This window comes from Eleutherodactylus coqui, chromosome 3 (assembly GCF_035609145.1).
Source record: "Eleutherodactylus coqui strain aEleCoq1 chromosome 3, aEleCoq1.hap1, whole genome shotgun sequence".
Classification (NCBI taxonomy): domain Eukaryota; kingdom Metazoa; phylum Chordata; class Amphibia; order Anura; family Eleutherodactylidae; genus Eleutherodactylus; species Eleutherodactylus coqui.
The window spans coordinates 238,146,800-238,170,458 of NC_089839.1; the positions used below are offsets into that span (position 1 = coordinate 238,146,800).

At 44.9% G+C, this 23,659-nt stretch overlaps 1 protein-coding gene across 3 annotated transcripts in view; it reads left to right on the forward strand.

Annotated features, from left to right (window-relative positions):
- Window positions 1–23,659, forward strand: part of LOC136621574 (complement factor H-like) — a 1,208,893-nt gene that overhangs the window by 767,618 nt on the left and 417,616 nt on the right. For 2 of the 3 annotated variants that reach the window (XM_066597135.1, XM_066597136.1), the window contains exon 1: window positions 2,333–2,462. The exons of the other annotated variant lie outside the window; for it this stretch is intronic. In XM_066597135.1, coding sequence (XP_066453232.1) covers window positions 2,345–2,462 — 118 coding nt within the window. In that variant the 5' untranslated portion in view covers window positions 2,333–2,344. Of the gene's footprint in view, window positions 1–2,332; window positions 2,463–23,659 lie in introns of those variants that run through there. 3 annotated transcript variants of the gene reach the window in all.

A 23,659-nucleotide genomic window follows, 5' to 3' on the forward strand; every position in this document is an offset into this window, starting at 1 on the left:
GAATCCAGATATACGAGATAAAAAGACTCTCCCAGGTTCAGCCTAGAACTTACTTTGTTGTAGAAGCTGATCAAGTTGGTTTGACATGATCGACCCCTCATGAACCCATGCTAATGAGGGGTTATACCATTGTTTTCCTTAAGGTATTCCAGGATGGTATCTCTCAGAAACCCCTCAAATATTTTTTCCAATTATTGAAGTGAGGCTTACTGGCCTGTAGTTATCAGGCTCTCTTCTTTTTTTTTTTAATTCAATTTTTATTGATTTTACAAATCTAGCAATCATTAAACAGACAAAAGAAAAAACAACAACGTCTCGGGTAGCTGAGAGAAAGGTTACATGAGCATTCAGTCGACAATTTGGAAATAGGGCGACGGAGTGTGTAACCGAATAAAATTAAATACAAACAACCACAACATTGTGGCTAGGCCACCAGGGGAGAATGAGCCTCCTTCCGGGACAGCAGTCCCTTTGGCTATTCTCCCTGAGACAACCTAAGCAAATCTTGAAGGTGGGGTGGGGAGGAACGATAGGGAATACGCTGACAGAGAGGGGGGGGATGAGTGGGGGGGGCATGAGGGGGGTGGTTTGATCTCGTACCGCGCCTCCTTCTGAATGTAAGAATGTGCCCGGTCCCGCGGTGGCAGGCTCCCCAAGGGCAAGGCCCCTACAATAGGAGAGATCTGAGGGGATTTGTAACCATGAGGAGGAGGAGGCCCTCCCCGCATGAAGCAGATAGGAGGTCCCAGCACACAACTCAAGAGGAAGAAATGGAGAGTCGCCGAGCCCCCCCTCATCAGGCTCTCTTCTTGACACCTTTTTGTATATTGGAATCACATTGGCAATTCGCCAATCCAGTGGTACAACCCCGGTCTCCATAGTGTCCCTAAATATAAGAAATAGCGGTCTGTCTGTCATGTCACTTGATTTCCTTAGAGCCCTTGGCTGTATTCCATCTGGGCCCAGCGATTTGTTGATTTCAATCTTTTATAGCCGGCTCTGCATGTCTTCCTGTGTTAGGCAGGTGATATTTAGCGGGGAGTTCATTTTATCCCCTTGCACACTGCGTGACATTTCTTTTTCTCTCATTAACATATTTAAGAAAAAGCTATTCAATAAATTTGCCTTCCCTCCATCATCTTCTATGATTTTCCTGTATTTTTTGTTAAAGGCCCAGGGTTTTCAGTGCAAATCCTTTTACCGTTTATATATACCGTTTAGGTTTATTTTTGCTCTCTTTGGCAATCAGTCTTTCTGCCTCCTCCTTTGCAGTTTTTATATTTTCCTTACATATGTTGTTTTTTTTTCCTGTATGCTTTTAGCACTTCTTCCCTGCCTTCTTGTTTTAGTAGTTTAAACACTTTATTTTTTCACTTATTGCCCTCTTTATAGTCTTGTTGAGCCACATTGGTTTCCTTCTATTCGTAGTTCTTTTATTTTTTAGAGGGTATGAACTGCTCACATGAGGTATTCAGGATGTTTTTAAACTTCTCTCATTTTTCACCTATGCTGTTATTTTTGAGAACATTCTTCCAGTTAATGTTGCCAAAAGTAATTCTGAGCTGATCAAATTTTGTTTTACTAAAGTTAAGTTTTAACCCTTTCCAATCGAGTGTCGGACCTCTTCCGACAATATGATTTTCTGCATCAGTGCGATATCAGGCGGGGTCCAACACATATTTCTAACACTATGCGGGGCAGCTGTCTGATGTTGGAGTCTGTTCTGCATAGGTATGTTATAACATGTAGGACAAGTCCTGCATAGTGTTAGAAACATACATATTGTATGCAGTTATAAGATGCCTCTGTATGGTACTGTGATAAATAGATAGATAGATAGATAGATAGATAGATTAGAGAAATTAGAAATTAATAGAGTTGTATTACATAAATGTATGTAATTTCAATATAAATATATTTACAGGATTATTACTAATAATAATGTAAAACACTCATAACTCGTCTAATTTTTAAAGAATTTCTAATAAAATTATCATGACATCATTTTTATGTGTTTCGGTTGAATAATTCCAAGGAATCCGCAACGTTCTTTCTCACCCAAAATAAATTAGAGCTGGGGAGTGTGCGGGTGGCAGGGGAATTGGATTGGACAGGGTTTATCTCGTTTTTCTTTGTGTAAATCTAATAAAGCAAAAGTAAACATGATGTTTGGATGCACAGTGATTGTGTATTGACCGATCAGATTATTTCACCACACAATGTTAGGCAACCGTTTCTGTTCTTGCAACATCAGTTACTAGGTGATATCAACAATTCCTGTAAGTTACAGGGATATTTATTCTGCACGTAGCTCGGTGGAGTAGTTATTCTGCTCTGCGGAGAGATGCATCAGGCTGAGGAAAAACCTCTCTGTTCTGGTTATAACAGAATGGCTGCATCAGGATTCTTCATTCTGCTTGTATCTACAATGTCCTGTTATGCAGCTCCAAAGCTGGAAACTGGTAAGAGATCGATCACATGAGCTCCTACATCAGGACAGGTTCACAGAGTGCAGCTTTAGATATTTTTTCACATGGAAAACAAGAACAGGATACAAGTATACGTCTCTTAGTGTATGTTCACCCGGGTCGGAAATAAAATCTACAGCATTTATAGTACAGACATTGTGAATGGGATTTTAAGAAGTCCCATCCACACTGTAGAGAAAATTTAGAGTGTAAATTAACCTGCTCTGTGGATTTTAAATTCACAATATGTCAATTTCTGCTATGGATTTTCACCTTGTATTTCCTTAGGGTGCCTGTCCACGGGTAAGGTGTGATAGCGAGATTCGCAGCGATAAATCGCACGTGGAGCTCGCATGATACACTTTCCATAGGATAACTATGGAAAGCACAGCCTAATGCGCACGAGCGGAGAATCGTAGCGATTTTCCGCTTGCATGATTAAAATCGTGGCATGCGATAGGTCCTGCCCTGTCTTTCTCCCACGTAGTTTTAATGTGCGAGAATCCTCATAGCGAAAACAAAACCATTTAAAGTGATAGTTTAGCTTTGTAACATTTTGCGGCGATGATTTTCATGGTCGCAAAGCGGGGCAAAAACACTCCCATGTGTTTAAGCCCTAAGAGATGTAAACAAGCACAATTGTGGGTTGATTGTCTCTAGCCTGCTTTAATCTAATGTACAACTTCCACAATATCTCTGGAGATCTAGTTCTGCAGTAGCCGCTGTCTCCGGCCTCAGTCACAATGAAGGTTGTACATTTTGGTACATGTTGTTTAAAATTAAATATCTATAAAGTAGATCCTTCACCTGATCTCATATGTCTTTGGGATTAAAACAGGCTAAAGTGCTGATCTTGTAAGATATTTTTATCCAAGCTGATGGGACCTAATTTTTATGAGGACTTCTTCAGAAAATCACAGCCGCAAAACAGGAAAAAACAAAACCACTGACTTTAATTATTTAGTTTTGACTAGCAGGATTCTCGCACGTTAAAATTACGAGTGTGAAAAGACCTATTTTACCGCTTTTTTTTTAAAACTAGCATGCAATAGAGTGTAATTTAAATAGTCAAAAAAATAAAATAAAAATTACTGATTCATGCACTAATACGTTTCATAGTGGCAAGTGTATTAACGCATGCACCCATTTATTTGAGCCCTAAGGGTGGGTTCATACGAGCATATACGTATGTGTTAATCCGTGCGTACATGCGCGCAAAAATGCGCATGAATGAAGGTCCGTGCTTGTGATATGCATGTTATCTTTCATGTATTTATTATATGTGTGTCTTGTGATGCACACATGTTTGGTCTTTGTGGATATATTTTATAGTGTTGTATGTTTAGCGACGAGCACCGTTTTAATTGGTTGGCTGTCCTCTCCTTCTTTGGTTCTGCTCTATAATAATTTATACTAGCTGATATAAACCGGTTTCAGCCGAGTTAATTTGGTACTGGTGTTTATCTGGTGTTCACACGGAAAATCTTATGAAGTCGTTGTTACTTTAGAGATACAGAGGAAAAAAATATGTTCACCATTTTGTATGGTTCTTTACGTTACCCAGGAAACACCACATGGAGGTAACCATGCGACGTTTACTTTATATAAAATGACATCAGGAAGTGAGAGAATTAGATTCCTTGCGTAAAATTTGGACGCTTATTCTTTTGCGCTTAGAATTGAATTATCGAATTGGGACCCATTAACTTTTCCTGTTTATGACATAATCAATGCCCGTGGCAAATTTCAAGTTTCTATGACATCGGGAAGTGGGGGAATTAGATTACATACGTAAAATTTCAATGCTAATTCTTTTGCTCCTTGAATTGAATAATTGAGTTGTGATCCATTAGCTTTTCCTATTTATGACATAATCAATGCTCTGCCAAATTTCATATTTCTATGACACCGGGAAGTGAGAGAATTAGATTTTGTACGTAAAATTTGGACACTAATTGTTTTGCGCTTAGAATTGAATAATCGAGTTGGGACCCATTAACTCTTCCTATTTATAACATAATCAATGCCTGTGCCAAATTTCAAATTTCAATGACATTGGGAAGTGAGAGAATTAGATTACGCACGTAAAATTTCGACGCTAATTCTTTTGCGCTAAAATTGAATAATTGAGTTTGGACCCATTAACTTTTCCTATTTTGCACATAATCTATGAGTGTGCCAAATTTCATGTGTCTACGACATCGGGAAGTGAGAGAATTAGATTCCGTACGTAAAATTTGGACGCTAATTCTTTTGCACTTAGAATTGAATAATCGAGTTGGGACCCATTAACTTTTCCTATTTATGACATAATCAATGCTTGTGCCACATTTCATGTTTCTACAACATCGGGAAATTGGAGAATTTTTGGCGAGTCAGTGAGTAAGTCAGTGAGGGCTTTCATCTTTATTAGAGATGAGCGAACACCAAAATGTTCGGGTGTTCGTTATTCGAAACGAACTTCCCGCGATGTTCGAGGGTTCGTTTCGAATAACGAACCCCATTGAAGTCAATGGGCGACCAGAACATTTTTGTATTTCGCCGATGCTCGCTAAGGTTTTCATGTGTGAAAATCTGGGCAATTCAAGAAAGTGATGGGAACGACACAGCAACGGATAGGGCAGGCGAGGGGCTACATGTTGGGCAGCATGTCAAGTTCACAGGTCCCACTATTAAGCCACAATAACGGCAAGAGTGCCCCCCCCCAACAACTTTTACTTCTGAAAAGCCATCATTAGCATGGCATACCTTTGCTAAGCACCACACTACCTCCAACAAAGCACAATCACCGCCTGCCACTTCTACTTGGTTACATGCTGCCCAACCGCCCCCCCTCCCCCCCACAGCGCACACCAAAGTGTCCCTGCGCAGCCTTCAGCTGCCCTCATGCCACCCCACCCTCATGTCTATTTAGAAGTGCGTCTGCCATGAGGAGGAACCACAGGCACACACTGCAGAGGTTGGCATGGCTAGGCAGCTACCCTCTTTAAAAGGGGCGGGGCGATAGCCCACAATGCTGTACAGAAGCAATGAGAAATAGAATCCTGTGCCACCGCCATCAGGAGCTGCACACGTGGGCATAGCAATGGGGAACCTATGTGACACACACTATTCATTCTGTCAAGGTGTCTGCATGCCCCAGTTAGACCGGGCTTTTTAATTCATAGACACAGGCAGGTACAACTCCCTATTGTGAAGTCCCTGTCGACCGACAGCATGGGTGGCTCCCCGGAACCCACCAGCGGTACACAAAAATATCCCATTGCATTGCCCAACACAGCTGAGGTAGTAATGTCGTGCGTAATACAGGTGGGCTTCGGCCCACACTGCATGCCCCAGTCAGACTGGGGTTCTTTACAAGTGGACACATGTAGGTTACACTCCGTGTGCACCTACAGCATGGGTGGCTCCCTGGAACCCACCGGCGGTACACAAAAATATCCCATTGCATTGCCCAACACAGCTGAGGTAGTAATGTCGTGCGTAATACAGGTGGGCTTCGGCCCACACTGCATGCCCCAGTCAGACTGGGGTTCTTTAGAAGTGGACACATTTAGGTTAAACTCCCTGTGGACCCACAGCATGGGTGGGTGCCAGGAAGCCACCGGCGGTACATAGAAATATCCCATTGCATTGCCCAACACAGCTGAGGTAGTAATGTCGTGCGTAATACAGGTGGGCTTCGGCCCACACTGCATGCCCCAGTCAGACTGGGGTTCTTTACAAGTGGACACATGTAGGTTACACTCCGTGTGCACCTACAGCATGGGTGGCTCCCTGGAACCCACCGGCGGTACACAAAAATATCCCATTGCATTGCCCAACACAGCTGAGGTAGTAATGTCGTGCGTAATACAGGTGGGATTCGGCCCACACTGCATGCCCCAGTCAGACTGGGGTTCTTTAGAAGTGGAAACAGATGCATTTATAATTCCCTGTGGACCCACAGCCTGGGTGGGTGCCAGGAAGCCACCGACGGTACATAAATATATCCCATTGCATTGCCCAACACAGCTGAGGTAACGTCAGTTGGAATGCAGGTGGGCTAAAAATTAATTTGATTACACTGTAGGCGAGGGCCCACAAAAATTGCTGTATCAACAGTACTAATGTACATCCCAAAAATTGGCCATGGCCAGAGGGCAGGTGAAACCCATTAATCGCTTTGGTTAATGTGGCTTAAGTGGTAACTAGGCCTGGAGGCAGCCCAGTGTAACGAAAAATTGGTTCAAGTTACAGTTCCAACGCTTTTAAGCGCATTGAAACTTTTAAAAATTGTTTAGAAAAATTATTTGAGTGAGCCTTGTGGCCCTAAGAAAAATTGCCCGTTCAGCGTGATTACGTGAGGTTTCAGGAGGAGGAGCAGGAGGAGGAGGAGGAATATTAGACACAGATTGATGAAGCAGAAATGTCCCCGTTTTGGATGGTGAGAGAGAACGTAGCTTCCATCCGCGGTGCAGCCTACGTATTGCTTACGTATCGCTGCTGTCCACTGGTGGAGAAGAGAAGTCTGGGGAAATCCAGCCTTTGTTCATCTTGATGAGTGTTAGCCTGTCGGCACTGTCGGTTGACAGGCGGGTACGCTTATCTGTGATGATTCCCCCAGCCGCACTAAACACCCTCTCCGACAAGACGCTAGCCGCAGGACAAGCAAGCACCTCCAGGGCATACAGCGCTAGTTCAGGCCATGTGTCCAGCTTCGACACCCAGTAGTTGTAGGTGGCAGAGGCGTCACGGAGGACGGTCGTGCGATCGGCTACGTACTCCCTCACCATCCTTTTACAGTGCTCCCGCCGACTCAGCCTTGACTGGGGAGCGGTGACACAGTCTTGGTGGGGAGCCATAAAGCTGTCCAGGCCCTTAAAGACTGTTGCACTGCCTGGGATGTACATGCTGCTCGATCTCCGCACCTCCCCTGCTACCTTGCCCTCGGTACTGCGCCTTCTGCCACTAGCGCTGTCGGATGGGAATTTTACCATCAGCTTGTCCGCAAGGGTCCTGTGGTATAGCAACACTCTCGAACCCCTTTCCTCTTCGGGAATGAGAGTGGGCAGGTTCTCCTTATAGCGTGGGTCGAGCAGTGTGTACACCCAGTAATCCGTTGTGGCCAGAATGCGTGCAACGTGAGGGTCACGAGAAAGGCATCCTAACATGAAGTCAGCCATGTGTGCCAGGGTACCAGTACGCAACACATGGCTGTCTTCACTAGGAAGATCACTTTCAGGATCCTCCTCCTCCTCCTCCTGCCATACACGCTGAAAGGATGACAGGCAATCAGCCGGTGTACCGCCAGCAGCGGGCCAAGCTGTCTCTTCCCCCTCCTCCTCATCCTCCTCATGCTCCTCCTCCTCCTCCTGTACGCGCTGAGAAATAGACAGGAGGGTGCCCTGACTATCCAGCGGCATACTGTCTTCCACCGCCCCCGTTTCCGAGCGCAAAGCAGCTGCCTTTATGGTTTGCAGGGAATTTCTCAAGATGCATAGCAGAGGAATGGTGACGCTAATGATTGTAGCATCACCGCTCACCACCTGGGTAGACTCCTCAAAATTACCAAGGACATGGCAGATGTCTGCCAACCAGGCCCACTCTTCTGAAAGGAATTGAGGAGGCTGACTCCTACTGCGCCGCCCATGTTGGAGTTGGTATTCGACTATAGCTCTACGCTGTTCATAGAGCCTGGCCAACATGTGGCCACCGTGTTCCACCGTGTGGGCACGTCGCACAGCAGTCGGTGCACTGGCAGCTTAAAGCGATTGTTGCAGGGTGCGCAGGGTGGCAGCGTCCGTGTGGGACTTGCGGAAATGTGCGCAGAGCCGGCGCGCCTTTACCAGCAGGTCTGACAAGCGTGGGTAGCTTTTCAGAAAGCGCTGAACCACCAAATTAAAGACGTGGGCCAGGCATGGCACGTGCGTGAGGCTGCCGAGCTGCAGAGCCGCCACCAGGTTACGGCCCTTGTCACACACGACCATGCCCGGTTGGAGGCTCAGCGGTCGGTCTGCTGTGTCAGACCCTGCAGCAGTTTGTGGGCCGTGTGCCTCTTATCGCCTAAGCTGAGTAGTTTCAGCACGGCCTGCTGATGCTTGCCCACCGCTGTGCTGCCACACCGCGCGACACCGACTGCTGGCGACATGCTGCTGCTAACACATCTTGATTGCGAGACAGAGAAGGAGGAGGAGGGTGCTTTAGTGGAGGAAGCATACACCTCCGCAGAGACCACCACCGAGCTGGGGCCCGCAATTCTGGGGGTGGGTAGGACGTGAGCGGTCCCAGGCTCTGACTCTGTCCCAGCCTCCACTAAATTCACCCAATGTGCCGTCAGGGAGATGTAGTGGCCCTGCCCGCCTGTGCTTGTCCACGTGTCCATTGTTAAGTGGACCGTGGCAGTAACCGCGTTGGTGAGGGCGCGTACAATGTTGCGGGCGACGTGGTCGTGCAGGGCTGGGACGGCACATCGGGAAAAGTAGTGGCGACTGGGAACTGAGTAGCGCGGGGCCGCCGCCTCCATGATACTTTTGAAGGACTCCGTTTCCACAACCCTATACGGCAGCATCTCTAGGCTGATGAATTTTGCTATGCGGACGGTTAACGTTTGAGCGTGCGGGTGCGTGGCGGCGTACTTGCGCTTGCGCTCCAACAGTTGCGCAAGCGACGGCTGGACGGTGCGCTGAACTACACTGCTGGATGGGGCCAAGGACAGCGGAGATGAGGGTGTGGGTGCAGGCCATGAGGCGGTAGTGCCTGTGTCCTGAGAGGGGGGTTGCATCTCAGTGGCAGGTTGGGGCACAGGGGGAGAGGCAGGGGTGCAAACCGGAGGCGCTGAACGGCCTTCGTCCCACCTTGTGGGGTGCTTGGCCATCATATGTCTGCGCATGGTGGTGGTGGTGAGGCTGTTGGTGTTGGCTCCCCGGCTGAGCTTTGCGCGACAAAGGTTGCACACCACTGTTCGTCGGTCGTCAGGCGTCTCTGTGAAAAACTGCCAGACCTTAGAGCACCTCGGCCTCTGCAGGGTGGCATGGCGCGAGGGGGCGCTTTGGGAAACAGTTGGTGGATTATTCGGTCTGGCCCTGCCTCTACCCCTGGCCACCGCACTGCCTCTTGCAACCTGCCCTGCTGATGCCCTTGACTCCCCCTCTGAAGACCTGTCCTCCTGAGTAAGCGTTGCACACCAGGTGGGGTCAGTCACCTCATCGTCCTGCTGCTCTTCCTCCGAATCCTCTGTGCGCTGCTCCCTCGGACTTACTGCCCTTACTACTACCTTACTGCAAGACAACTGTGTCTGATCGTCATCGTCCTCCTCACCCACAGAAAGTTGTTGAGACAGTTGGCGGAAGTCCCCAGCCTCTTCCCCCGGACCCCGGGAACTTTCGAATGGTTGGGCATCAGTGACGATAAACTCCTCTGGTGGGAGAGGAACGGCTGCTGCCCAATCTAAGCAGGGGCCCGAGAACAGTTCCTGGGAGTGTTACCGCTCCTGAGCAGGTGTCATTGTAGTGGAGTGAGGAGGCTGGGAGGAAGGAGGAGCAGCAGACAGAGGATTCGGATTTGCAGCAGTGGACGGCGCAGAACTGCGTGTTGACGATAGGTTGCTCGAAGCACTTTCTGCCATCCAGGACAGGACCTGCTCACACTGCTCATTTTCTAATAACCGTCTCCCGCGTGGACCCATTAATTGGGCGATGAATGTGGGGACGCCAGAAACGTGCCTCTCTCCTAATCGCGCAGCAGTCGGCTGCGACACACCTGGATCAGGAGCTCGGCCTGTGCCCACACCCTGACTTGGCCCTCCGCATCTTGGCCGCCTCCACGTCCTCTAGGCCTACCCCTACCCCTCAGCATGCTGTATTACCAGTGATTTGATTTCACAGGCAGGAAATAAATTGGCGCAAGACTGCAGGCCAAATATAATTTTTTCCCTTTTTTGAAAACGAAAGGCCCCACTGCCTCTAGTGAATGAATAATCTAAGTTTAATAACTGTGCTGTGGCCCTGCTAATGTGTCACAGAACGTGAGGGTAGCAGAGTTATTATAACTCTGGCAGAGCAGGTATTATTTTTCCCAATTAAAGAAAGCAAATGGCGAAGCCAGCAGTAAACCGTAGCTGGGTGCGTCTGATTTTTAAACGTTGCACACGCAGCCGACACGTGTCCACCGCCCTTAGGACGGACAGAGGCAGGACAAATAGAATTATTTTCAGTTTTTTTCCACCAAAAGGCAGCACTGCGTATATTCAATGAACATGAGAAGTTTAATAACTGTGCTGTGGCCCTGCTAATGTGGCACAGAACTTGAGGGTAGCAGAGTTATTAACTCTGGCAGAGCAGGTATTTTTTTTCCCAATTAAGGAAAGCAAATGGCGAAGCCAGCAGTAAACCGTAGCTGGGTGCGTCTGATTTTTAAACGTTGCACACGCAGCCGACACGTGTCCACCGCCCTTAGGACGGACAGAGGCAGGACAAATAGAATTATTTTCAGGTTTTTTCCACCAAAAGGCAGCACTGCGTATATTCAATGAACATGAGAAGTTTAATAACTGTGCTGTGGCCCTGCTAATGTGGCACAGAACTTGAGGGTAGCAGAGTTATTAACTCTGGCAGAGCAGGTATTTTTTTTCCCAATTAAGGAAAGCAAATGGCGAAGCCAGGAGTAAAACGTAGCTGGGTGCGTCTGATTTTTAAACGTTGCACACGCAGCCGACACGTGTCCACTGCCCTTAGGACGGACAGAGGCAGGACAAATAGAATTTTTTTCACTTGTTTTACAAGCAAAAGGCCGCACTGCGTATATTCAATGAATAATAACTGTGTTGTGGCCCTGCCTACACAATTCTTTCCCTGCAGTATCAATGGAGGGTGCAATGCTCTGCAGAGGCGATTTTGAGAAGAAAAAAAATGCAGCACAGCTAACAGCAGCCAGCACAGTACTGCACACGGTTAAATATGGCCCTAGAAAGGACCGTTGAGGTTCTTGAAGGCTACACTCACTCCTAACACTCTCCCTGCCTATGCAACACTTCTGTCCCTAATGCCGGGTGCAACGCTCTGCAGAGCCGATTTTGAGAAGAAAAAAAAATTGCCACTGCTAACAGCAGCCAACACAGAGCTATCAGTGGCCCTAATAAGGACCTTTGGGGGTCTTGAAGCCTACACTAACTACAAATTCTTTCCCTACAGCAGCTCCGGTACAAACAGCACTGTCCCTCATCTAACTCACAAGGCATCTGAGGCGAGCCGCGGGAGGGGCCAACTTGTATATTCGGCGGACACCTGATCTCGCCAGCCACTCACAGCAGGGGGGTGGTATAGGGCTGGAACACAGGAGGAAGTTGTAATGCCTTCCCTGTCTTTCAATTGGCCAGAAAAGCGCGCTAACGTCTCAGGGAAGGAAGTGAAAGTAACCCGAACACCGCATGGTGTTCGTTACGAATAACGAACATCCCGAACACCCTAATATCCGCACGGATATCAAGTTCGGACGAACACGTTCGCTCATCTCTAATCTTTATATATATAGATAGACTAGCTGATATACCTGGCTTCGCCCGAGTTAGTTTGGTACTGGTGTTTATCTGGTGTTCACACGGAAAATCTTATGAAGTCATGGTTACTTTAGAGATACCAGGAAAAAAATATGTTCACCATTTTGCATAGTTCTCTGCGATACCCAGGAAACACCATGTGGAGGTAACCATGCGACATTTCCTTTATATAAAATGACATGGGGAAGTAAGAGAATTAGATTCCGTGCATGAAATTTGGACGCTAATTCTTTTGCGCTTAGAATTGAATAATCAAGTTGGTACCCATTAGCTTTTCATATTTATGACACAATCAATGGCCATGCCAAATTTCAGATTCTATGACATCGGGAAGTGAGAGAATTAGATTTCGTACATAAAATTTGGACGCTAACTCTTTTGCGCTTAGAATTGAAAAATCCAGTTGGGGCCCATTAGCTTTTCATATTTATGACATAATCAATGCTCTTGCCAAATTTCAAGTTTCTATTACACCAAGAAGTGAGAGAATTAGATTCCGTACTTAAAATTTCAATGCTAATTCTTTTGCGCTAGAATTAAATAATCGAGTTGGGAACCATTAACTTTTCCTATTTATGACATAATCAATGCTCATGCCAAATTTCATGTTTCTACGACATCAGGAAATGAGAGAATTAGATTTCGTACGTAAAATGTTGACGCTAATTCTTTTGCGCTTAGAATTGAACAATCGAGTTGGGACCCATTAACTTTTCCTATTTTGGAGATAATCGATGCTTCTGCCAAATTTCAAGTTTTTATGACATCGGGAAGTGAGAGAATTAGATTACGTACGTAAAATTTGGACGCTAATTCTTTTGCGCATAGAATTGGATAATCGAGTTGGGACCCTTTAACTTTTCCTATGTATGACATAATAATCAATGCCCGTGCTAAATTTCAAGTAAGAGAATTAGATTACGTACGTAAAATTTGGACGCTAACTCTTTTGCGCATAGAATTGAATAATCGAGTTGGGACCCATTAGCTTTTCATATTTATGACATAATCAATGCCTGTTCCAAATTTCACTTTTCTATAACACCGGAAAGTGAGATAATTACATTCCGTACATAAAATTTGGACGCTAATTCTTTTGCGCTTAGAATTAAATAATCAAGTTGGGACCCATTAACTTTTCCTATTTATGACATATTCAATGCTCTTGCCAAATTTCAAGTTTCTATTACACCAAGAAGTGAATTAGATTTTGTACGTAAAATGTGGACGCTGATTCTTTTGCGCTTAGAATTGACCAATCTAGTTGGGACCCATTAACCTTTCCTATTTATGACATAATCAATGCCTGTGCCAAATTTCACGTTTTTATGACACCAGGAAGTGAGAGAATTAGATTACAAGCGTAAAATTTGGACGCTAATTCTTTTGCGCATAGAATTGGATAATTGAGTTCGGACCCATTAGCTTTTCCTATGTATGACATAATAATCAATGCCCGTGCTAAGTTTCAAGTGAGAGAATTAGATTTCGTACGTAAAATTTGGATGCTAATTCTTTTGCGCTTAGAATTGAATAATCGAGTTGGGACCCATTAACTTTTCCTATTTATGACACAATCAATGCTCGTGCCAAATTTCAAGTTTTTATGACCTCGAGAAGTGAGAGAATTAGATTCCGTATGTAAAATTTGGACGCTAGTTCTTTTGCGCTAGAATTAAATAATCGAGTTGGGACCCAATAACTTTTCCTATTTATGAAATAATCAATGCTTATGCCAAATTTCATGTGTCTACGACATCGAGAAGTGAGAGAATTAGATTTTGTACGTAAAATTTGGACGCTAATTCTTTTGCGCTTAGAATTGAATAATCAAGTTGGGACCCATTAACTTTTCCTATTTATGACAGAATCAATGCCCGTGCAAAATTTCAAGCTTCTATTACACCAAGAAGTGAGAGAATTAGATTTTGTACGTAAAATGTGGATGCTAATTCTTTTGCGCTTAGAATAGAACAATTGAGTTGGGACCCATTAGCATTTCCTATTTACGACATATTCAATGCTCATGCCAAATTTTACGTTTCTATGACATTGGGAAGTGAGAGATTTAGATTATGTGCGTAAAATTTCAATGTTGATTCTTTTGCGCTAGAATTAAATAATCGAGTTGGGACCCATTTACTTTTCCTATTTTGGACATAATCTATGCTCGTGCCAAATTTCATGTTTCTACGACATCGGGAAGTTGGAGAATTTTTGGCGAGTCAATCAGTGAGCGAGTGAGTGAGCGAGTGAGTGAGGGCTTTCGTCTTTTTATATATACATTGCAAGATGTCTTATCCTCACTTGTAATATTGTATTATGAGAAAAATAAAGTTTAGTTATTCTTTAAACAATAACTATGTTCAGACTGATCAGATTATTTCAACACAAATGTTATGTAACCTGTTTACTTTTCCATTACATTTAGTTCACCGCTGCAATGATTTTTACTGTGACCAGCTTTGAGAAAGCAAGTTTTTCCCCTTGGTACTCCAAGTGCCATGACTGTACATTTTTCTTACACATAAAATATCTATCTCCTGCAGGTTTCACGAATTTTAAAATCCTGACACGTTTGTAATAGGACAGTGGTGGCGAACCTATGGCACGCGTGCCAGAGGCAGCACGCAGTGCCCTCCCTGCTGGCACGCACCACCGTTGGATGCTCACCACATTATTGAATACCAGCAGGTATTCACTCTCCTGCCGGTATTTACTCAGCTGTGTAGCTAGCGGCGCTAGTCCTGGCACACACTGTGACGTCAGTGTGCAGCGGGGATCCTCCTCCCTCCTCCCCTGATGTCTCCTACTTGGTTCCGCGAGAGCAGGGGAGGAGATGTCTGGCAGCACACTGACGTCGCAATGTGCACCCAGGATCTGCGTCAGCAGCAGCACCAAGCAGAGGTGGGGGGTAAGTATATGGGGCTCGGAGAGGTGCTACTACTACTGGGGCCACTGTGGGATGTCACTATTACTACTGGGGGCCGCTGTTGGGTGTCACTATTACTACTGGGGGCCGCTGTGGGATGTCACTATTACTACTGGGGGCGCGTGGGGGTATCACTATTACTACCGGGAGCAACTGTGGGCTGTCACTATTACTACTGGGGGCCGCTGTGTAGTGTCAACATTACCACTGGGGCCCTCTGTGTATAGTGTCACCATTACCACTGGGGCCCGCTGTGGGATGTCACTATTACCACTGGAGCGACTGTGGGATGTTACTATTACCGCTGGAGCTATGGACTATAAAAAAGTGCCCGGGCATTTTAGTTGTCCGCTGTGTAGCGTTTATGTTGTGGCCCAGAAGGTCCTAGAGGATGTCATACAGTCACTAATTTTAAAACTTTTTTATGTACTCCTTAGGGCTCTTCCACATGAGCGTATATCAGCCACCATCCGATATATGCTTCAATGTGAGGAGTTTAACCTCGTGAACGGGCGCCCAAATCTATGGTTTGTGTGCCCGTTCAGATGGCATGGGCCCCGGTGCATATATGCTGAGGCTGCCATGCCGTTGAGTCTTCCCCTTCCCTCCCCCTCACCAGCTCACCTCCTCTCTCCTCCTCATCAGCTCATTGCAATAAGAGGGGGTGGGATGCCGCTAAACGCCCCCCCCCCCCCACCCCACCTCCTCGCATTGCTGGCTGCGAACAAGGGCAGGGAGCTTAGCTTCACCCCCATCCCACCCCTCGTCTGCAGTCAGCAATGGGAGGCGCAATGAGGCAGCGCTTAGCTCTCGCCACCCATTGGAATCAGCCAGAGGGGAGGGGAGGAGAGAAGACGGAGGGAGTTTAGCACTCGCGCTGCTAAACTTCCTCCCACCTCCCTTCTCTAGCTGCTGTCATTGGCTCCCATAGGAGCCCATGCAGCGACCAAAGTATTCTGGCCCAAAAGATAGTTCCAGGACTATCTTTTGGGTTCAACATAAAAACGCCCGGCACTATATTGGCCGGCCAGGTGCTTTTACGTTGCGGGAATATGGCTATGTGATCTGATGCATCGGAATCCAGTGCATCAGATCACAGTGTATATCGGCCGACCGTGAAGACAGTGGGACGATATATGCTTGTGAAAGAGCCCTTAGGAAAAATTTCTGGGGTTGTTTGTCAAGGAAACCCTTTTTCCCCCTTTTCCTCACAGACGACGTCCTAATCTGCCCATCAACATCTGTCTCCTGATTGGTTAATATCAGCCTAATCACCGATTGGTGGAGGGGATCTAAGCCAGGGAAAAGAGAGCAGTGCAAGTCGGGAGGAGTTACACGGTTTTTCACTCAGAGAGTTTGAACAGGAAAGTCAGTTTCAGTCAGAGTTCCAGTCAGGGGGTCAGTGAGAGAAGAAGTCTGTGAGTCATTCAGCCAGTGAAGAAGTCAGTCACAGAGGAGTCTGAGGAGAAGTATGGTCGCAGTGTGGAGGAGAATAGGTCTGAATCTTCCTAAGGAACAGCGAGTGTGACGAGCCCCTGTTATATACTAAGTCAGTCAGGGAAAAGTCTGGCCTCACCCAGGTCTCTATTACCCACATAGTCTGCTTCACCAACTAGTTCAAACAAACCCTCAGATAACTCAAACTGATGGGAATCCTGTAAAGGAGAGCTAAAATAGAGAAAGAGAGTGCGTTTCAACGTGTTATCCTGTATTAAACTGAAAGTTGCATTTTGGTGTGAATTGTACAAATGTTCTGAGAGAAAAAGGAAAGAAAGACTGTTAGTAAAACTGTGTACCTTCGGTTTTGCAACAGAAAAACTGTGGACTCATCTCAGTAATTTTCATGTCATCCACTGGGAGTTCACAACTTAAAGGTACTGGCGTCACCCGTGACAAAGCCCCTCGACATTAAGCGAGTTAGGTTCCAAACCCTGTTTAGCCGCCGAGTGCATTCCCAAGCAAGTTCTCTGTATTGGTCCGTTTGTGGAGAGAGACCACAAAACCACCTGTGACCGCCATCTTGTTTATGCCCGTGGACTCCGCCCCCCAGCTGGCTGTCTCTCTGCTGGAACACCGCATTTACATGCAAAGTTAAGTGGACAATAGTTTGATAGCAGGGCGTGTGCATTAGAGAAGGAAAAGAATGTGATCCTTTAGATTGACCTTTGAAAGTAGGACTAATCAGGTGGGTGTGCATAATTTGAGTTAAAAAAAACAAGGAATTTTGTGAATTGACCTTTAAAAGAATCTCTCCGTCAAGATTGTAATTTCTAGAAAAAAAAAACAAAGGCTAGTGTAGGCGTTCTCAGCATTGGCATTAAGAAAAAAGCAGTAGGTGGTACGTTTATGCAAAGTAAAATAAGGTCTAGTATAGGTGTTTTCTGATTAGGCATGTAATTGCTGAGAAAGTTTTTTTTCAAATGTGTAGAACAGCTAATGAAGTAATAGCACTGTATCCAAAAGCAATAGGGTATAAAAAGCTGCTAATCACTTGATATTCTGAAGGCCTAGAGACCAGAGTTGAGGATTCAACTAGCGCTGAACAACAAAACCATCGCTTTGAAGATCACTGGAACTGAGGGGATCCTAAGGGAACATTAGCATAGTCACTGGATAGGACCCCTTTTAAAACATAACCTTTACTGATAATAATAATTAAAAATGCTAATTAAGGACCAATGTAAATAGACAAACAAAACAAAAACAGGAAAGGACTAAAAAGTCAAAGGGGGTCAGGTATGGAACCCCAAAGAGATGATCTAGGATTTTCCGTCTGGAAGGACCAGGTCAAGAAAGAGTGATGCAGACAAAAACCGCAGATGTATGCTATGGAAAAATGGTCACTTTAAAAAATGCCACTCTAAATATGACACTATAGTGAAATCAGGATTGACATCCACTGAGTGTCTATTTCAAAGATGCAATCAGATTCTGTAGTTCGGTTCTCATTCGTGTTCTGTTCTACGCGTTTCATCGCAGAGGGTGACTCATCAGGAAACATCAATAAGTGTGTATACAGAAGCGTTTGACATTAAGGAGAATAAACGCAAAAATTCTTTCTTTCTTTTTTTCTAGGTGTCTAGAATGTGCTGTTTGGTAAATTGCAGCCGTAGACCTGTCAAGAAACGTCTCTAAACTGACCCATCAATGATGCCCGCAACTGAACTAGTGTCTTAATTAGGAAGCTGGTCATGTGATGAGTAAATGACCCAATAGCAAAACGATGCAATGCCAGTCTGCAGGCAGCAATGCCAAGCCACTAAGTCAGACAGGCATGGCATCATTTACTTAGCTAGCATCTTGGTAAGAGAACTGGTCATGTGATAAGCACATGACCCAGTCACCTAGCAACACGACACCAGTCTGCCGGCAATGATGCCCAGCCGCTACATGAAGTGGCCATTGTTTTATAGTGTGGATCGGTGCAATCATGTCAATTCTCCATGGCTCGAAGGGGAGTAGTTGGAAAGGTGACAGACAGTCACTGAGGTAACAGTGTAACAGTGTGGAACCACTCCGTAGGCGGGGCAAGCAATAGGGAGTTGGGCCTCATGAAACCATGGTGATAAAGGAACAACGCCATGGCACGCCATGCGTATAAACATCGTTACCAGATCCCCTAGAGATGATGATATGAGTAAAGATACCTTGTATATAAAAGTTGATACTAGCAATAGAAGTCCCGTTATTGTAAGATAACATTGGCCAAACATGATAAGATGTGAACAAGACATTAATCATAACCTTACAAATGAAGAAAATAAATGATGGCTGATAAGTTAGTTAATAATGGTTGAAGATGGTGAGGATGATGCGTGTCATCGAGATTTATGAAAGTAAATACCAAAAATTATGCAGACTCAGCTCAGCAGACAAGGAGGAAAAAAAACCCAAAGGTATAAATGGAAAATTGAGGGGAGAGAAATAAATGTTTAAAGGAAACTATTAAAGGACAATAGTTCGTTTACACCCCTTGGGTGTATGGAGTCAACCCTATAAATCCATTGTGCTTCTTTTTGAAGAACACGTTTATCCAAGTCCTCTCTTCCTCCTTGAGAGCGGATGGTTTCGATACCTTGAAATCTCAGATTGAGCTCTTCCCCCTTATGCCAGAGATGCCTGTGATCAGCGAGCGGTGTGTGTTCACCCCTCTTAATGTTTCCCACATGCGCAAGAATGTCCCTAAATTGGGTTAGTCTTGCCAATACAGTTTTTTGGACAGGGGCATGACACAATATACACTAGGTTAGACGTTCTGCAATTGATAAATTCATGGATTTTAAAGATGTCCCTCGTATAAGCACTTTCAAACAAATCGCCTTTGTGGATAAACTTACAAGCAAGGCAATTGTTAAAGGAAAAAGTTCCATTTAGTTTTGAGGCCCCTAGCCACGTCAGACTTTCTGGGTTTGGACCTAAATGACTTTTAACTACTCAATCTCTTAGATTACGACCCCTCCTAAAAGTTATTAGTGGGTTGTCAGGGATCAGGTTCTTGAGGTCACTGTCCTCTTTAACCCCTTAGTGACCAAACCTGTTTGCGCCTTAATGACAAGGCCAAATTTTGGAAATCTGACATGTGTACTTCATTTAGGTGGTGAAAATAGTCCAATCTAATTTGTGTATATTTATTTAAAGTGCCAATATTGGGAAAATTTGAAAAAATTGTTAAAGATTAGAGATGAACGAGTATACTCGCTAAGGCTGGATTCACACGAAGGTATATCGTCTCGGTTTTCACACCAAGCCGATATACGTCGTCATCATCTGCAAGGGGGGTGAGGATGGAAGAGCCAGGAGCAGGAACTGAGCTCCCGCCCCCTCTCTGCCTCCTCTCCACCCCTCTGCACTATTTGCAATGAAAGGAGGCAGGGCAGGGGCAGGGCTAAGTGCCGAGAAGTGCGTCCCCGTCCCGCCTCTCCCTGGTCATTTTTTCACATTTTCAACTGTAATATCTCAAATATGTCCAAACATACTGTACCATTTTTTAGAAGATATATATTTCCATCTATTTACTTTATTCTGAATGCACATTTGAAAAACTTTTATGTTTTTTTAACCATTTAGGAGACGTACAAATGTAACATTACTTTTCAGCATTTTGAAGAACACTTTATTTTCCTGCACCAAGCCAAGATAGCAAAGGCTCATAGGTGTCAGAATAACAGATACCCCCACAAATGACCCTATTTTAAAAACTACACCCCTATTGTATTCACTGAGGGGTGTCATGAGTATTTTGACCCCACAGTTTTTTTTTCAGGAATTAATTTAATTTAGAGGAGAAAAAGTAAAATTTCATATTTTTGCAAATATGTCATTTTAAAGACATTTTTTTTCTATAGTTTACATGAAAATGATTTACACCCCAAAATGGATCCCCCTATTTGTCCTTTGTTCAAAAATATACCCAATGTGGCCCTAATCTTATATCTGAGTGCAAAACGGGGCCCAAAATGAAAGGAGTAGTCAGTGTCTTTCAGAACAGAAATTTAGCTTTAAGGCGTTTTAGGCCCCATAGCACACATGTAGAGTTCTTGAGCGCCCAAAACCATAGAAAAACCCCACAAATGACCCCATTTTGAAAACTACACCCCTTAACAAATTTATCTAGGGGTTTACTGTCCATTTTGACCCCAAAGCTTTTGAATAAATTCAAGCAAAGCAAAAGGAAAAAATTGTGATTTTCGTTTTTTTGGCAATTCTGTCATTTTAAAAACAGCTTTTTGTGTGCAGCACACATATAAATGAAGACTTGCACCACAAATTGGATACCCCTGTTTGTCCTGTGCTCAGAAACATACCCATTGTGGCCCTAATCTTCTGTCTGGATGCACAACGGGACCCAAAATGAAAGGAGTAATTGGTGGCTTTCAGAACATAGATTTTGCTTGAAGTCCTTTTAGGCCCCATAGCACACATGTAGAGCTCTTGAGCGCCCAAAACAATAGAGAACCCCCACAAATGACCCCATTTTGAAAACTAGACCCCTTAACGAATTTATATAGGGGTGGACTGCCCATTTTGACCCCACGGTTTTTGAATGAATTCAAGCAGAGCAAAAGGAAAAAATTGTGATTTTCATTTCTTTGGCAATTCTGTCATTTTAAAAACTGCTTTTTTTGTACAGCACACATATAAATGAAGACTTGCACCCCAAAATGGATACCCCTGTTTGTGCTGTTTTCAGAAATATACCCATTGTCTTATGTCTACATGCACAACGGGTCCCAGAATGAAAGGAGTAATCGGTGGTTTTCAGAACATAGATTTTGCTTGAAGACCTTTTAGGCCCCATAGCACACTTGTAAAGTTCTTGAGCGCCCAAAACAATAGAGAACCCCCACAAATGACCCCATTTTGAAAACTAGACCCCTTAATGCGTTCATCTAGGGGTGTACTGTGTATTTTAACTGTACAATTTTTGAATAGATCTAAGCAAAGCAGTAGGAAAAAATTACGATTTTCATTTTTTGGGCAATTGCGTCAATTTAAAAACAGTTTTTTTACAGCACACATATAAATGAAGACTTTCACCCCAAAATGGATACCCCTGTTTGTCCCGTGTTCAGAAACATACCCATTGTGGCCCTAATAGACTTACAGGACACATGGCTAGGCCTATAATGAAAAGAACACCCGTTGGATTTCAGGGTACAACTGAATAAATTCTAGGTCCCATCGCCCACTTATAGAGCCATTGAGCGGCCAAAACGATAAGCAACCCCCCTCAAATGACCACATTTTGAAAACTAGACCCCATAACAAATTAATCTAGGGTTATACTGTGTATTTTGACCCCACAGTATTTGACTGAATCTTATCAAAGCAGAAGGGGAAAATTACGATTTTCAATTTTTTTGGCAATTTTTTCAATTTAAAAACTGTTTTTTTTGTACAGCGTACATGGGAATGAAGACGTTCACCACAAAATGGATACCCCTGTTTGTCCCAAGTTCAGAAACATACCCATTGTGGCCCTTATCTACTTACAGGACACATGGCTAGACCTATAATGAAAGGAACATAAATAATAAATAAATTTCAGGCCCCATCGCCCGATTATAGAGCCATTGGGCGGTCAAAACGATAAGGAACCCCCTCAAATGACCCCATTTTAAAAACTAGACCCCTTAACAAATTCATCTAGGGGTGCACTGCGTATTTTGACCCCACAGTATTTCCATGAATCTAAGCAAAGCAGAAGGAAAAAATTACGATTTTCAATTTTTTTGGCAATTTTTTCAATTTAAAAACAGGTTTTTTTGTACAGCGTACATAGGAATGAAGACGTTCACCCTAAAATGGATACCCCCGTTTGTCCCGAGTTCAGAAACATACCCATTGTGGCCCTAATCTACTTACAGGGCCCATGGCAAGGCCTATAATGGAGGGAACACCCGTTGGATTGCAGGGCACAACTGAATAAATTCCAGGCTCCATTGCTCATTTGTACGGAATAAAAATTGACTCCCTAAAGATTACCCCACACACACACACTCACTCCACGCCCTTTTCGGCTTTCCCCAAATCTTAGATAAAAGTAATAATGTGAACTGTGTGGTATTTCCGAAGACAAGGGTAATTACGGAGGCTGGTTGGAATGTGCCCATGGGGCAATAAAATCAGTATCCCCCCTCCTCTTATGCTTTTTGGGGGTCATTTCTTGACCTCAGTGGCGAGTATGGGGTGTAAAAAGTGGCGTTCCATGGGTCTTCGTAAGCTTGCCGAGGTGCGGTGGTCTCGCACAGAAGGCGCTCAACAAGCTGCTCCTGGAACTGCAGGAAGGCAAGCGTTCCCGGGGCTTCTTGTAAAATACATATTACAGGTAACGGTCTGAATAATGCCGGGCTCATGCAGCCGTAGTTGGAACCTGCTTGTGGAGGCCCGCAGCGGATCATGGCTGTGACCCTGCTGTGACCCTGCGTACGGCCGCATAATGTACTGCGCATAACTGCCTACTCATACAGTCGGTCATTCGCAGTACAATTTTTTTTGTTTGTATTTCCCGCACCATCGCTTAGCGATGACGTGGGTACCCGCAGCCCGAACACAACGTAGTTGCGTATGGGCAGCGGGTATATACACGACCATGGAGCACAATGGGCTCTACATTGCGGATATCCGGTGTAAAATAGTACCTGCTGCGTTCTCTTTTCTGCGAGTGGATTACGCAATTCCAAACCACTAATGTGAGCGGAATTGTGTAATCCAATGCGATTGATCTGCGTATTACCACGGATCAGAAGCATGCGGAATCCGTAATTCCTATCCCGTCATGTTAGACCGACCTATGTTAGATCGCTACTTTTTTATTACGTTACCGGGTACCGCTCAACGAGGCCACCCGTCACTGCTCCAGGCTCTCGGCAACCGTTGGTCGCTGAGAGCAAGGAGATTTTAAGTTTCCTGGGCTTCCCGACTCCTGCGCATGTGTCCGGTGTTTTGCCGGCAGTCGCATGTGCAGAATCCGGGTAAGTTCACGGAGGAAGATCGCGTCGGGGTGCAAATACGGAGGCCTCTGGTAAAAAGTTTTATCTCCTCTCACCGATCGGTGAGGGGAGATAAAACTTCAATTTTTTAAAAACTTTTACGTGATCGCCATTATCCATTGTATAACGGTGAACACGTGACCAGGAACCGCTCACCGCGGCCCCCCGTGAAATCTCTAGGCTCTTGGCTCAGTTTTGTAGCCAGGAGAAGGGAGAATTTCAATTATCCTGG